Here is a 16425-nt window from a genome sequence, read left to right as displayed (position 1 = left end):
TATCATATATAAATATATATGTTCAATTTTATATATGATTATTTTTATCATTATTATATTATATTAATATATTACTATATTACATACGTTTACACACATGTTCACATATTTATTATATGTATTTTATTATTATTATCATCACTATTTATTATTATTATTATTATTCTCTAATACACAATAGTACGCGAGCGTGCACGCGATATGTGCGTAATCAGCGCACATGAACGCACGTTCACAACACATGTTAATTATTAATTACGTATACAACTTTGGGGACGCTGGCCATCTTGCATTTTTACAGGGACCTACTCCGCAATCAGACAATCCTAAGCGTTTAATTTTTTTCACAATCACTTTGCCTTTCTTTCTCTATTTTTTGTTCTCTTGTTTTTTTATCTTTCCTTGTTTCTCATCTCAAAACACTCTCTTTTCTTCAATTTCCGTATTTCTATCATGTTATTTTCCACGATGAGTTATATTCAAAATATATATTTATATATCATATAAACATATATTTGCTCTTTCCCTTTGATCGTTTCAACAATGCCTGAAACTTTTAAATCATTCTTTTTTATTTTTTCATGCTAATATCACCTTTGATCAATCACTCAAAATCTTTTTACTCCCCGCATAAAAATTTTCACTCGTATATTACTTGCGCGTGCTTTATTCATATTAATAATACATTTATATAGGACTAACTGATTTTAGCTCTTATTTTATTTAAAACTATGTTATATATATATATATATATATATATATATATATATATATATAAATATATGCGCTTACACTGCATGCTCAATTAAAGTCCTTTTGTCGTTTCTCAGGTCCTTTATAGAAGTCAATAATAGAGTTAAAAATATATGTAACGATGCGCGCGCTGAAATAATCAACGGTTCTCATCAACCAATTAAGAAATTCACCTTCTACAAAGGCCCTGGTCTATAATGCATGCGCTATTGTTAAATACAGCGGACATCTGTAACAACCGATTCGTTCGTTTCGTGCTCCTATATAATTATCAGAAATACCATAGCAAAATTGTTCAAGTCTCTGCATGCATTATTATTATTATTATTACCACTATTGGCACATGCATTTATGCACATGTTTCATTGCATCGATATGTCTTCTTGAATTTCTCACCTTAATTCTCTTCTGCTGATGTCATGTTTTCTCTATCACTCAAAACCCCCTTACATCGCTTAACACGAACAAAATTATTGCATTAAAAAAATCTAATTGACGTTATTTGCATCCTAACACTTCTAATCTCTCATACTGATAATATTCATTCGACTAATATTAGATTCTTCATTTTTAGGTAATAATATGAAGAAATGCCGTGCAAGGTACGGTTTAGATCAACAAAGTCAATGGTGCAAACCTTGCAGGTATGTGTGCATTAAAAAGAAGCTTGTTCCTACTTTATATCCTTTTCTTGTGAACAGATTAAAAATCACTATCGAATTTTGCACATAATTGCGTATCGTGTAAATACAATATCATTCGGGATTGTTACTCAAGTTATAATTTTAGCAATACCACAACGAGCACGTAGTTCCACGATGTTTTTTTTATGTGTTAGTCTTATTCCAAATTAATAAAAAAATCTGTTCATTTTTGTCAGGATACTTTTGATAATACGACGAGAATGTAGTTTGAAATTTAAACATTGAAGCTGTATTTGACGATTAAAGGTATCCTAAAAAGTATGCGCAGATTCAGGAGAGAAGACGTAGGTAGAACGTAAAAGAAAGGAATCCCTTGATACAAGAGTTTATATATTCAGTCGATTCAAAACTTGAGAGATTTAATACGCATAGTCTTCTCGTTAGTTCGTCTGACTTTAATGATTTTTATATATACGTTATCGCGCGACATCCACATGTTGTTATCGTGGAACTTGATGGTATAACGCAAATACTGTGATATATCGGTATTACTATGAATGTGGAACCACGTTTATTCGTGCTTATTGGTTTGTTTCTTGGTAATTTTTATAATCCCTTGCATATATAAAGATTATAATGATAAAGTGTCAATGAATTTTTGCAAAAATATGCAAATCGTCAGAAAATGTGTCTTCCAAGGAGCGTAAAGGGTTTCTCTCTAGTACGCTATAAGAAGATTTAACTATTCGTACATATACTATATAGTTACATTATATACTTGCTTGTAAATATCTCTTCTAGAATTACATGATGTGGTAGTAGTACTGTTGAGCGCCAATTATATTGCTGCTGTCGTATCGTCTACTGCATATGCAAAATGCCCTAACTCCTTACTGGGTTTTTAAATGTCACGGACCCCATTAAAGAGGCAAACATCAATAAGTCCCATCAAAGCATCTCAATTTGATCAGTCCACGAGGCACGAACGTCTCTTAGCAAATCTATTTGATAAAGTCCAATCTGCCTGATAATCGCTCTTGGTAAGAATAACGACAGATGCTGTCCAAATTAATTTATATACGTATACATATAGGTATACGTGTACCGGGAGACATATTTTCTGATTGCAATCAATTTCTCTGTAATAAAAGCGCTCCATTCTTATTCGCCATTATGTGCATTAACGTTCTATCGAAACTGCTTCAATGCGACATCAGCGATATCGAGCAAAATTCTTATCCACCAACCTCACTTACATTATTATAAATATTCAAAGCATTCGACATGAGAATAACAGAATCTTGCTTCAAGCTTGAAATCGCTGATTGTGTATATCGCGCGTAAAAGAGGGGAAGAAATTAAAAAAGGAGCGATTCAAGAGAAAATTGTCGAAGAGAGGAGTGTAACGCTGTAGCGTGCTGTAAATCAGGGGGGGGGGGGGGTGTGTGGATAATTAATTAAAAAGAGAAAAAAAAAGAGTTGGGATTAAGAATGCGTTATCGGTGAATATATGCCGATGTCGATGCAAGCGCCCCTTTAATGGCTGGTGGTTGGTTTTGGCAGCCCAGTGGAGCATGGAGCGGGGATGGGCATCCACGCGAGCATAATCCATCACGGTGTGGGAAGTAGCGGGGGTGCCGGGGTCGGGGCTGGAGGCGGTGGAGGAACAGTCGGTGCAGCCGCTGCTCCTCCGAACGCCAATACTGCCTCCAATGCCTCTTCGCCTCAGCAAGAACCTACTTATGTTAATCTCTAGTCAAGCCTATCGCCTCCCTTCTACTGCAACACTTCTTCTTAAACAGTGGTCAGTCCCGACTTGAACCAATTCAGGGGGTTCGTTCTTGCCTAGTTTCGCTAATACCATCGAGCCAGGCTCCTCCACCCGCGAACACGCGTCTGTCCTACTCTAACCTGACTAGCCAACCTGTGCGCACCTCTCGTCCCTTCTCTCCCTTCATGGTACCACTGTCACAATCCCACGATTCCTCGTCACGAGGAGGAACCTCGAGCTAAGAATGGTCCATTGGCGAACTGCAGGACGACACCCCAATGCTCGCATTGTTTCTCATTGTTGTGGCTCTTTACAGCTTATTATTATTATTATTGTTGTTGTTATTATTATTGTTTATCCTGGTTTTTTTTCTTCAATATTACTCAGTGTTGCCCTTAGCATGGCTGGTCTGTAATTACGTACAATCATAAGTATTTCATATCTATGTTAAGTGCATAACAAACTTTCGGTTCAGAACATTTGACATAGAATTGTATAATTCTAATTTTCGCATGGCAGCTCCTACGATTTCGATATGTTTTATCATACCGATTATGTGTTTCTATTAGTACTTAATCGTTTTCCTGTTTTGATCCTTTATTTTGTTCTTTTTTTTTTATAATACCATAGTGTGTTGTATAATCGAGTGTGCGTATATACATAACACCTGTTGGCATTCTCGTGGCAACCGCGTGAATCTTCTAGCCAGGTTGAGTGCGAAGAATCGAGATAAAACAGATTTCGAGCTTGAATAACATTGCTAAACGCGTATTGGTCCAGTTTAATGTTAAACCTGCTGTTGAAGGTCATTACACACGAGTTATTAAAGTCATAATGCCAAGTTGGGTTTGAAACAAAGTTTAGAGGTTTTAAATTACTTAATTGTGGAAATAACTTTTTAATGCCTGTGATGGAATAACGATTAAAAAATAGGAGAGTCTTTACTCGTGTCCCGTCAGTAATTTCTTGATACATTTGCTCCAGTATAGTGTTAATTTACTGTATAATTGCTTGGCTGATCGGTGCTTTCCTAACGATATACACCTTAAGGTAAAACAGAGCATTCTGTAATATTCTCATAACGATCAACAGTATTCTTTGGCACAAGTTAGAATTAGATTGTGGTTTTTTTCGGACAGCCAGTGATTGAACTATTAGTGATTCAGCTGAGAGATAAATAATGAGAGCCAATGGCAGAGCCGTAACCTGTCCCAACACTGCAAGGCAGTTTAAGAAAATACAAAAAATAAAAACAATCAAAAATTAGTCGGGCTCACTCATACAACATTTGCAGTAGTAAAGCCTTTTTTCCTTTTTTTTACTGGCTGACGGAGCAAAGATACATTACACTACTAGATGACATGATAAAGCGTTCCACTGTACTCCAGTTCCAAGTTCCACGTAGCATCAGATATTTTCTTAACATTTTCGGCAATATTTGCCAAGAAATAAAACACAAACCAGATTAAAATTGCTTCTTTTCAATACGTACTACATTGCGAATAGAAACGAGAATTGCTCAGGGAAGGGGTCACACAGTATCTCTGGCTTGCGTAATAAATATCGTTTTTTATCGACACGTGCGTTTCGCTTAATTTTACAATAGAGCTTTTATTTCTTACCTACTCGTCTCTTAAACATTATAACGCTTCTTATGTTTTTATAACTCTTTTTCAAGCATGGCATTTGCAGCGAGTGAAGCGAGTCAAATAGTGAAAGCTTCGTCACGCACATAATAATTTCAATCAAATTATTCAATACGATTTGTACCAGCCTATTTAAACCCCCACTCCTTTCTTTCCTTTTTTAATTTCTCCCTCGCAACGAGTCGCTATACATATGTATACATATAGATAATTGCAAGAAATTTTCGTGTGCTCGACGAGATTTATTCTGAGTGATGGCATGTTTTTTAGTTAATATTTAACGAATATATTAGTGAACTCTATGTAACGATGACGCACAGCACTCTTATCATCCAATGTACCGTGTTTTCCTCGAGATGGATCGAATCTCGACAGTTTCCTGTCGCGTTCTTTTAGCGAAACAGGAAAAAAAATAGAAAAACGTAGCCTTGGATGATGGGAGTCAAGTGGGTGTGAAAGAAGAAAAGTGTGTTCGAGAGAGAGAGAGAGAGAGAGAGAGAAGTGGAAGATCGAGGGCAAGTAAACTAACGAGGATTGATTTGTTTTGCAGGCGTAAGAAGAAATGTATCAGATACATGGGGGAGGGAGGAGAGGGCGACGGAGAGGCCGACGGAGAGGGCGACGACGATCATTCGGAGGATAATTTGGGTAGCGTGGGTGAGGCAGGCACTCCCGAGGAAGACGAGTCGCTGAGCAGTCCAGGAGGTCTTTCCGCTTTGTCTAGTCTGGCGAGTCCGTCGCTGGTGCTACCGTCGCCCTCGAGCCTGGCAAGCCCGTGTCCGTGCCCGTTGACACCACCGGTGGTGGCTCCACCCCCGCCACCGCCACTGCCGCCAGCAACGTCATCGCAACTACCACCTCATTCCAATGCAAACGGTCAATCGGTGCAACAACCGCCACCACCACATAGGAATCCGGTTGGCACGAATCCCCACGACATCAACAACCCGCTCAGCGTCAATCAACTCACCGGTCAATGTATAAAAAGTGAAGTGACATCGGCAGCACCTTCGGGCCCATCCAATTCGGCGATTAGCGTCACGTAGCACCGGGTGGCCCCATGTGACCAGACTGTTGCAATGCACGCTGTCATTTACGGGGTCCATCTACCTATGCGCACGAACCAGAGACTGAACAACGACAACAACAACAGCCACCGCTGCTGCAAACTCGATCCCTTTCTGGAGCCTTCCTCCTCCGCACTGTCCCGATGATGATGCTGTCAGCATACACGGCAACCAATCGTCTCAACTGCGGCTCTCACGATCGATTATGAAAAAACGACACACCGTGGAGATGCCCAATCTTCGCTTCGTGCTCGTTCTTCCAGTATTATGTTCAGTCTCGCCATAGTTCGTCGATCGAACGCGTAACGAACAAAGTAAAAATGATGCAGAAATACTCAGGACCAAGTGTCAGGCTGTAATCACCCATTGGAGTGTGCGTGCGCTTTTTTTTGTTTGTGTGCGTGTGTGTTGAGAGCGAGAGCGAGAGCGAGAGTGAGAGAGAGAGAGAGAGAGAGAGAGAGAGAGAGAGAGAGAGAGAGAGGTGGCTCAAATCACAATGTACGATTGCACATGAGTAAACAAGTGTGCATGACGCGTGGGTGATGACTGGAGGACGTTGATGAGAAGGTGCGCGTGAAATGCACAGCTCCCAAGTCCTTATTACGTTGTGATGCCAATGACTGAGAGGTCATGTTCCTGTGCCAGGTACTATATTCTAGAAATAATTATATCGCAGATGTAGCCAACAAGAAGAGAAACGAAGAGCGGTACGAAAAGGCATTTATTGTCATTCATTTATTCGACTTGTAACGATGTCAAAATACCTATCTTCTGTATGTAATTTGTTATTTTTTTAAAAGTCTATAATACACAGTGCGATTGATTAGGGCATAAGAAATTTTTAGAACTTATTTCTATAGGTCTCCCACACATTCTCTTCCCTTCCCTTCCTCCTTGTCCCCTCCCCACCATATCTTCTTCGATCCTCTTTTATCCCACAGTCCAGTCCAATCCATACCGTCATTGTTTCATTATCCTCGGCGACCATTCTCTTTTTACATTAAAGGCTCTACTGTGTGCCGATCGCACGATTAGCATAAGCCAGATCCATAGCTGCAAATAGTTTGCACCTATGCATCGCGTGCTATTGTTAGTGGATAGTATTGAGACTCGATTAGGTAAATCTCAAGTATTTATCTAAATTCAAGAGTATTTGTAAGCGTCTCAACGTGCCACATTAATATTTTTTCTGTTTTCGTTTAAAGATAAAAGTGTTTCGTTTCCGGGCTTTCGTACGATCGAAGACAATAACTTATAAGAAAACTTCTTCTCGAAAGCACGATCAAGAGCTTCCATGTAAACAAAATGAAAGGAAAACGCTGTCCGTTGATTCGCTTATAAAAATGTCGTTGTATTAAATTTGCGTCATTAGCGTTGTTAAATTTTGCGATCGTCCATACGATAAAAAGATTTCTTTATTTTTACTATATGCGTCAATACATACATTCACTTATCATTGAAAACATTCACTTTTGTTCTGCGTCTTACTTATGCCTGCGCAAGTGTTACTTACAGCGTGAGTTTTTCTAAATGCGAAAGAACAACCATTTTGTCGTTAAAAAGCGTACTAGCGTCAATGACGTATTCTAAAGTTTTATTGATTAAATCAGCAATTGAACATTTTCGGCAATTTTAAATTTTATAAGATAAGACCTTATTCGCGTTATGTTTACATTTTACGTATCCATGAATCGTTTACGTAACAAATTTCGTTACAAGACGCGTTTTTTAAACGTTGCTATTTTTTATACCATCAGCGTATATTAATTTCTCCTTTTTTCAAATAAATATGTTATATATTTTTTCTTTTCTATATTATACGTTATTGACAGTGTAACGTGCAGATAAACTAGAAAACGTATTTCTCCGACAATAGATTCTTCAAAACCGTCAAAGATTCAATCGTTTTCACTCTTTTTTTTTTTAATGGTATTTAATTTAGTGGCAATTTTAAATAGACACGCATTCATGGGCTAAACGCTTTGTAATTCTTAATGCATATAGAATTGTGAATAAAAATGATCAATGTTTCTTTTCGCTTAGTTTTGCTGTTAGCAATTTTATGTTTTTTGTCTGAAGGTATTAAATGGGTGCTAGATTACGTTACCGGATAGCCCACGATGTGCATCGAATGAAAGATTGTCCATTTAATTATTTTATTTTTATTTTCGTATGATAAAATTGCAATGTTAATTTTAAAGCAACTGTTTTTTTTGAAAGTTTAAGACAATGCAGCTTCTTTATATGTGTAAAAAGTAGATATGTTTTAAGGTGCATTTTTGTTGCGACGAATGGGAAAGTGCAATGAAGAATTTGCCAAGAAAGGAGTCGCGTAATTGCGCCACGCGAGAAAAGTGGTGGTCGCGATGACTGTGTAAAACATTAGAAAGAGTATTTCCTTTTTCCTCTTTACTCGACTGAATTTCATAATGCCTATCGTAGCGAGAGAGCAGAACTGCTGTAAAACGCATTTCCGAAATGTAATAAACTAAACGTGCCATAATGACATCATGCCAATATTAATAATAATATTTTTTACCGTGTCATTTTCTTTACCTTCGTTTTTCTCAGCTCTAATCATCCCAAGAGTTTCAATCTCGGGGAACACCGAAAAGTATATATCTACCGTACGAATGCGTGTACAATAAGAACAACAAGCGATTCCGTGAAAAGCTATAAAAGTCGGAGATTAACATTGTCAAGAAATGTACCGAAAAACGACTTATCGACACACGTGTGCGATTTATCATTACGATGTGTGCCTGTACGTGCGTGTACGCTTGGGGTGAATGTATGCAACTGAATTGCCAATATCTGCTGTGTAAACCGAGTAGTGCGTGCAAGAAGATAAACTAATTATGCAATTTTATCCTTAATTTTGTTCCCCCAACTTTCCCCACTTCGTTAAATGTATATTATTATTTTGTTCAATTTAAAACTATAAGCTTAGCGTTATATGTACACCCTGTCAATAATCGACAAAATTGGATCATTGCAAAGAGACTGATCGTATAAAATTATACTAGTTTTATATAAGCGTACTTATATATATATATATATATATATATATATTGTATATCAAAAAAATTGTTTCGAGAGAATGCTAGAATAATCTTCTTGCCCACATTTCTCGGTAAATCGTGTCACACTTTGCAAGAAATGAGACGATGTCATCTTAGTAAGATAGTGAAAATTTTCTTGAGCCAAGAGTCAGAAATTAATGATCGACGAAGATACAAAAGAAGTTGCTAAAAAGTGACAAAACCGAAACCGCACAAGAGAATACGAGACGACGTCGATATTAGCCGTAATCCTGACTTATATAGGCGCGCAATTGAAATAACTCAGGGGGTAAGAATGTCGGAACGCCAAGTGCAAAGATAATGCGCTTATGTGCATCTCTCGATGATGAGAGACGCGTAGTACGAAGCGACAAAGCTAAACGGTAGACAAGCAAAGGGAGTTGCTTCCTCGACACGGCCTACAATCGCTGTGGAAATGCATTTGAAGGTCGGGAGTAATCAAACCAAGTCGCAATCATCTCCCGTACAAGAAGACGGACTCGATAGATAGGATGTTTCTAGTAGCGGGGACGGCTCGCCGATTGGGCTCGTCTCACTTCAAAGAGTGCTTGTACCATATTGTAAAGTATCACCGACAGTTCGGCTGCGTTGTACAGTGTTTTTTAAGTATCTAGGTTATAGAATGTAATTGAAGAAGGAACATTGTATTTACACACCGATAAGTGATCTGTATCAAATTCATTCTCGTATAGCCTGTACTCTCCTACTCATGTAGATGCTAAAAGTGATTTGTGTCATAAAGAAAAACAAAAAAAACCCTATAAATAAAATTAGCAATTTGAGAACGTTGTTTGCCGTGCAATTAGCTTATCCCGCTCAAACTTTCCCCTTCCGTAACGATATATCCTCTTGATAGAATAGTTTAGTAGAAACACTATAAATTTTGTTCCGTTCGGTTTTACGTTTTTTTTTTATTTTTAACATTTATATAGATACAATGTACAAAGGTCTATTGCTTGTTACTGCTCGCACTTAGTGGCGCATCCACTTTTTGCATCAGAGAAGAAACACAAACTTAGCACGTTAACAGCGTTTAACGTATAAACATTGGGCTTTTTTAAATTACAATTTCTTACAAACATCGAAGCCATTTTCATGATTGTTTCGCATTTCATTACGCAAGCTGCACCTTCGAAACTCGGCATACCCTGGTCATTCCTCGAGCATGGATCGAACAAGTAGAATTTACCATAGTGTTGCATCACTGCCACCGCTATATTGGTTGTATGCAGTATTCCCGCGCAATTGGTTCTAAAGAACAAAGCCAGTGCCTCTGATAGATCGAAAGTGTGCAGGACACCGGCCGTAGTGTGATTGTGTATGTGGATGCAAGCACGAAAATCACCGACGATAAAAACGGTGAGAAGTTCGCTTGGCGAGAGATTTCTGGCACCAGGTCGAACCGAGCGAATTGTATCACCGTGTAGAAGGTCACCGTATTTCAAAATGGCGTCGGTTAGTTCCGGTGTCCACGTAGAAGGTACGTGCAGCAGTGCAACGACTATAGCTACAGCTGCGATGGCCGTGCTTTGGTACCCTCTGGTAACAACGCTGAACGTCCTGTGAGACATGTGTAGAGTCCCCCGGAGTACACTCAGCTCCTCGTCGACGGTCGTGTAGTCAGTTACCGTTTCTACCGCCAAGGTAGTTGTCTTCTTCAGCGAGGCTATCGGTATTGGCGGAGCAGTACAATCAAAGTACGAACGAAAACCAGCTGGACAGGGTAACGGTTCTATCATGGCGGTCTTTATGATGACCTTGCAGATTTCGAAAGGACCGTATTTCTCTTGCTCGTCGATGTTAGCGAATATCACGTCGTACAGCGGCTCGATGCAGGCGAACCACATGGTGCAAGAGGTACCGTAAAAGTCTGGTAATCCCTGATCACTTCGGGCACGTGGATCGTACATGAAATAGACACCTAGATCCTTCCAGATAGCTGCCATGCCTGCCGAGTAACTCGCGTTAGATAAATTGATGAAGGTTAGTATCGGGGAATGACGAAGAAAAGGTACCTCTATCCGTTACGAGTATTCCAGCACGATTTGTTTCGAAGAATTTTCTTAAACCAGCCTCCAATAAAATAGGAGGCGCTGGTGGTGCCCTGACTCTGCTGGTCCCTCTGCCCTTTTTGCCTTTGGTCGCTTTGGCCTTCCTCTTGCCACCCCTCCCCTTTTTAGCCTTCTTATCGTCCGTTTCCCGTGTTGGAATTGCCACTTGACCAGTGACCGTACTGGATTCTATGTCCGCCGTTAAAATATTTACACCGACATAGAAGATTCTAATTATATCCCAAGGTTTCAGTCGAACCTTCGTGGGCTTGGCTTTTTTGGTCTCTCTGTGCACCCCGCAACCAATCGACATAATCTCATCCATGGTTCTCTTCGTCCAAGTTATCGGATTCTTTATCACTGCCATTCCCAGTGCCACGACGCAGTTGGCTGCCGTTTGCTTGTTTCGCAAATCTTCTGGAAATATCTCATCCCCTTGGTGATAGCTACCGCGTAAAATAGCTCGTGCCTCGCCATTGGTCTTTCTGTAGGCGTTCAACGTAGGTAGATTGGAAGGACGTACCTAAAAATTTTGAGATATTTATTACGTATAGGTCGTTGTTGATCGAGTGCAAAATCGATGAATATTTATGTCAAATTTTACATACAGCTGGACTCGGATCGAATCTCCAAGGTGGATATGTATTCTGATCTGCTACATCCACCGCGGTAAACTCGTAGTCACCTTCCCTTCCTAGATGACGAAGAAGGTAGTCCACCAGTAGATTCGTATTGATAAAACGCAATACTTTGGGCGCAGCTGGTGAGGATATCCAATCCGGAATTAAGCAGTAAAATGCGGTTTTTACTTTCCACATGGCAATGTTTCGATCAATCTCCGCCGTAAGGACTCCTGTTTTGAATCTTTTGAAAAATTTATCAACACCACTTTGAAGATCTTGAATCTTAGGTGGCCTTCCGCTCAGATCTCCAGCCTCTACACAATCCTTCATCGTCAAATCGATTCGACGATTCGATAAAAAGAATTCTGTAATAATTTCGTTCACACGTGGAACAGATTTTCCACCGAGTCTCTCTATGCAAATTGTGTGCAGTCTGTCACCCGTTACGATTACTTCGTCCAAGATGTCCGACGTCCAATAAGGAGGATCGTATACCTGAAATAGTTACAGTTGAAAAAACCTTGTATCCATTGTTGATTATGAAACATAACGTTTGTTCCATAAAAATTAAATATAGATAAATGTGTCACATTAACCTTTGAGAAAACTATAGCCATTACAGCAATAGCAGCTGTTTGATTATTGCGATGCTCCTCTTCGAATCTTTCATCATCCATTGCTGTGTTACCGGATATGCTCCAAACGCCATCTTCCAGTTTAGGGAAATGGTGCCAGAGTTCTTCTTCCGAAGCCGTTTTCTTAAGACGCTCTTCCTGTGGTACGCGTGTTTCGTAAGCATTTTCCAGCGTTGCGTTATCAATGACAAAGTCATCTTCCGTTGCTGATAATTTAATCATGTCTGCCAAGGAAGCTATATCGGTGAACCACATGACCGTAGCTGTGCCATCTTTTTCCGCTCTCGGTTCACCGCGACCGTCTCTTCCCTTTAAAAGTACGATTAATCACTTTATTAAACTTTTGTATATATTATTATAATATACTGAGTAATTCATTATGATGCGAAGAAGTTGACCTTAGGATCCATCATAAAGTATACATTGCCTTCCTTCCAGATTGCTATGATATTGGCACCTTGTCTAAAGACACCCATCGAGTTGGCTTCGAAGAAACCTTCCAAACTTGTAGCTAAATCACTCGTTTTTCCGCTAACCATCTCTTCATCCAGGCTCACCAACATTTTATTCACACCGACCGTAATTTCTTCTCCTATTTCGCTTGGCAAAAGATACTGCCTCGATTCTTCACCTTCTTCACCCTCTGGCTCAGGCAAATTTTCCAGATTGGCCTCGGTGATCTGATTTAATCAATAATCATTAACGTCCACGTAAGATAGATGCATAGTTATACCATATATGATTGGATCATAATTTTCTGCTGTACCTTATCGCCAAGTTTGAGAATGTCATCCAGAACCTCGCGGTACCACAAATGAGGATTGTAAAGTTTCGTCATTGCCAGGGCAACGAGAGAGTTTGCTGATTGCTGTTTATTCCTTGTTTGTCGCTTAAATATTGCTTCGTTACCCTGCTGGAAGGAACCGGTTAAAATTGAACCAGCATCACTCAATGTAACATAATTATTATTTTCTGGTTTGATGGGGATCTTTTTGTCTTCTTCCAATTCCTCCTCGGTCATAGGCTGACCAAAATTAATATTACGGATTTCATGAATGGCATAATCATTTTTGCCATAAATGTCAGCTTCTTCGGAAGATCCAAAATCAGCTTCAGCATTAGCTAGAATCATTTTAGCTAATTCACTCAAGTTAGGAGCTCTAATTATACAAGCACGTCCCTCGTCATCTACTTCTTCCGCAGCTTCTTCATTTTCTTCCCCAGCTTTTTCATTATGGGTGGGTATCATATCCTTTGCTTCTGGATTTAGCCCATATTTGTTTCTCGGATTGCTATCAAAGTAATAATAATATATATCAACAGCTTGTTCCTTTTTATCATCCTTGTCCTTTCCAGCTTTTTTTGATTCTTCCTCTACTTTCCACACGGCGGCTTTTAAATTTTTCATGTCAAGCAACGCAAATTGATGATCTTGAAAAAATTCGGCTAAACCGGTTTCTAAATAACGAAAAGTTATTATTAATGAAAATCAATTGCAAATATTAGCTATACCTGCGTAAAAGCTTAAATTTTTATAAATATGTAATAGATGTAAATTATTCTAATCAATCGCGTCGCATCTCTGATTGTTTAGTAGGTAGCAAACAAATGTAGAAAGTATATAAAATAGATATAAACCTAGATTAGGCATATCCTTGTTATCAGCTGATGAGCTCAGGTCCCCAACTATCACAGACTCATCTATTTCAAATTTAACTTTACGATTGTTCAGATAAAAGTGTTTCTTTAAGTCTGGAACTAAGAATGGCTTTTCCGTATCAACTTCTTCGCCCTCTTTGACAGGATTGCACCAGTTATAATAGGCATCCCCTCCGCGTACTATTTCATCGACTTTATCAGTAATCAATTTGGGAGGTGGCGTTTCTTTGGCCACAGCTAGAGCTACTACAGGCATGGCCAATCCCTGAACGCCCCTGCTTTCCTCTTCTAAATTTTCATCATCGTTTGCAATACTACCCCGAAGTACCCAGCTCTTACCAGGTAAACCTGGCTTGAACTCATGCCACGGCCTTGTCCCGGTAATATCATCGTAAATGGTAATATGTCTGCAAAATTATTTCAAATTATACGTAAAAGGAAACATAAAAAGTAATACTGATTGAATATTGCAAAATTAGAAAAAAATATTTTTTACTTTTTCTTAGAAAAAGTGATGAAGCATACCTAATTGTGAATCTCTCATTTCTTTTCGAGGGATCAATGTTCTTAAAAAAAAGTAAAGCGAGAGAATCAGTGTCAGGGAATCTGATCACACAGCTTTTGCCTTGAATCTTTTTTTCCTCTTGGCCCCCTTTGCCTCCTTTCTTGCCGCCCTTTTCTTCGGCAACCCTACTACCCAAACCATCGCTTTGTCTTGGGTCAAAAGAATAATAGCAATCGTCCTGACTCCATATGGCCACGGCCATCCCAGGACTTTCAATGATCCCTTCGGAGTTTAACAAAAAGAACTCTTCTAGAGCCTCTTTCAAATTAAGCACAGATGGAACCTTTGATATTATTGTTCCAGTGACTGTGATCAAATCGACTTCTATAATCATGTTACGGTTCTCAATTTCAACACTCCTGTCGTTTAAATCAGAAGCAGTCATATTCTTAATGGTAGGTCGCTCGGCTCGCACCTCTGCATAAAGAGCATCCCCCAGTACAAGTATCTGGTCCAAAATAGGTCTCATCCAGGTTTTCACAGGATGCACTTTTTTCATAGCGAATGCCATCACACAATTTGCCACGTTCTGTGCTCCTTTACCCTTGTAAACTTCACTGGTTTCATGCGTCATACCTGGACAAATGGATTTATGAATATTTCATCAAATATGTAACGCACTGATTATAAAAATATTGTACCATGCAAAATAGCCATTCTTCCTGGTAATTCACGAAAAGTAGACGGCACATTAACGTGCATGCCGTGATAATGATAACCGGTATCGAATTTATCTTGCTGGACAAGAGGGTCCGTTGCAAATGCTTTATCAATGCTATAGTTGGAAATGGTTATTAGCAAGGGCTCTTTTTTTATTTTGGCCTCGGTGATTATCTTGACACCCCGGTCTTTGGGTACAGGCTTCGTACAATCCATTTTATTCTCGTCGATGTCCACGGGATTTATAGCCTTTATAACGCTTTGGTCGACCACTAGTTGGGCCTCGCTTGGAACACGATTTACGTAACCACCTCCGACAGGATTCACTCTCAGAACGGTGATTTTGTCAATGCAGTATCGTGAGTCATAACTGGACAGGGCAGAATGAATTGAAAAGTGATAATGAGAGCTTAGGAAGAGAATGTTATTCTAATTATACCTTTTATCAATTGCCGCAAGGAAATGGTCCCTCATGTCGTTCATGCACTTGAAACTCATCAAACAAGCGGTACCGGTATCAGCAGTGATCTCTGTTTTCGAATTTTGTGACGATGCACTGTTAACACGCTTTTTCGTGCATAGCCTGCCATACTCGTCACAGGGACCAGCCTCAAAATACATAAAGCCTCTGTCCAAATGTCGCCACATTGCTACCGATCGCCCTTGAGCAGTAACTACTCCTGCATCGTGAGCTTGGAAAAATCTACGTAGCCCATCCGCAAAGTCTGGGCATCCCACCGTTTCGCTGAAGAGATTACCGGAAATACCAGTATTTTCAGCGCAAATCATAATCTTATAGTTGCCCATATAAAACTCGGGGAAGACCAGATCAGTTTTCATATATTCATTGTCCTTCACGTGATTTCTTGAAACACTGATACGAAATAGTTTATCGCCATATTCTAAGATCTAAAAATAAAGTGTATTATATACCGGCCTTCGTTATCGTTGAAGTATCATAGTCGTTACTTGGTCTATAAACTCTCTGCACCATTCTTTGGGCTCGAATAATCTACCATAAACAATAGCAACCACCGAGCAAGGCGCAGCTTGACGGCCACGACTTCGGTATTTAAATCTTTTATCGTTCATCGAGCGGGTGCCGCTTAAAACAGCGGAAGTAGGAGTTACCAAACGAAATTTATACCAACGCTTTCCAATTTCTTTGCGTTTCGCCTTTCTGATTCTAGGCATTTCGTTATTCGCTTCTCCTGCACCTCCAGGATCAGCCATGTTAGTCTCAATCTTCGGTATTTTTGCTGCCATTT

General features: G+C 39.4%; 2 protein-coding genes across 9 annotated transcripts in view; one reads left to right on the top strand and one right to left on the bottom strand.

Moving 5' to 3' along the window:
* The window catches only part of pan (pangolin), a 143809-nt gene extending 134055 nt beyond the window's left edge, over window positions 1-9754 (top strand). For 6 of the 8 annotated variants that reach the window (XM_066738504.1, XM_066738503.1, XM_066738502.1 and 3 more), the window contains 2 exons: window positions 1328-1397; window positions 5365-9754. In XM_066738504.1, coding sequence (XP_066594601.1) covers window positions 1328-1397; window positions 5365-5860 — 566 coding nt within the window. In that variant the 3' untranslated portion in view covers window positions 5861-9754. Of the gene's footprint in view, window positions 1-1327; window positions 1398-2960; window positions 3202-5364 lie in introns of all 8 variants that reach the window. The other 2 variants (XM_066738507.1, XM_066738505.1) reach the window with 1 other exon arrangement.
* A 169-nt stretch (window positions 9755-9923) lies between these two features.
* Window positions 9924-16390, bottom strand: LOC136780014 (uncharacterized). The gene is made up of 12 exons (XM_066738037.1): window positions 16127-16390; window positions 15745-16066; window positions 15597-15687; window positions 15139-15527; window positions 14458-15073; window positions 13912-14339; window positions 13040-13731; window positions 12672-12953; window positions 12235-12582; window positions 11624-12133; window positions 10980-11538; window positions 9924-10912 (listed from the first exon to the last, which is right to left on the bottom strand). Exons 1-12 carry the CDS (start codon window positions 16388-16390, stop codon window positions 9924-9926), a joined length of 5490 nt encoding a protein of 1829 aa, XP_066594134.1.
* Window positions 16391-16425: the final 35 nt, after the last annotated feature.

This window comes from Prorops nasuta, unplaced genomic scaffold (genome assembly GCF_024137725.1).
Source record: "Prorops nasuta isolate Cenicafe-Biocafe unplaced genomic scaffold, Cenicafe_Pnas_1.2 PNAS00018, whole genome shotgun sequence".
NCBI classification, from domain to species: Eukaryota; Metazoa; Arthropoda; class Insecta; order Hymenoptera; family Bethylidae; genus Prorops; species Prorops nasuta.
The sequence above is the reverse complement of the archived record's forward strand: the minus strand, read 5'-3'. Positions and strand labels throughout refer to the sequence as shown.

Excerpts from the sequence above, each read along its gene's own strand:
- LOC136780014 (XM_066738037.1), bottom strand. The coding sequence starts at position 16,390 with ATGGCTGATCCTGGAGGTGCAGGAGAAGCGAATAACGAAATGCCTAGA. Across the intron at positions 12,954-13,039 it reads TTCTCAAACTTGGCGATAAG|ATCACCGAGGCCAATCTGGA; the intron begins GTACAGCAGAAA and ends TGATTAAATCAG. Across the intron at positions 12,134-12,234 it reads TGGCTATAGTTTTCTCAAAG|GTATACGATCCTCCTTATTG; the intron begins GTTAATGTGACA and ends TAACTATTTCAG.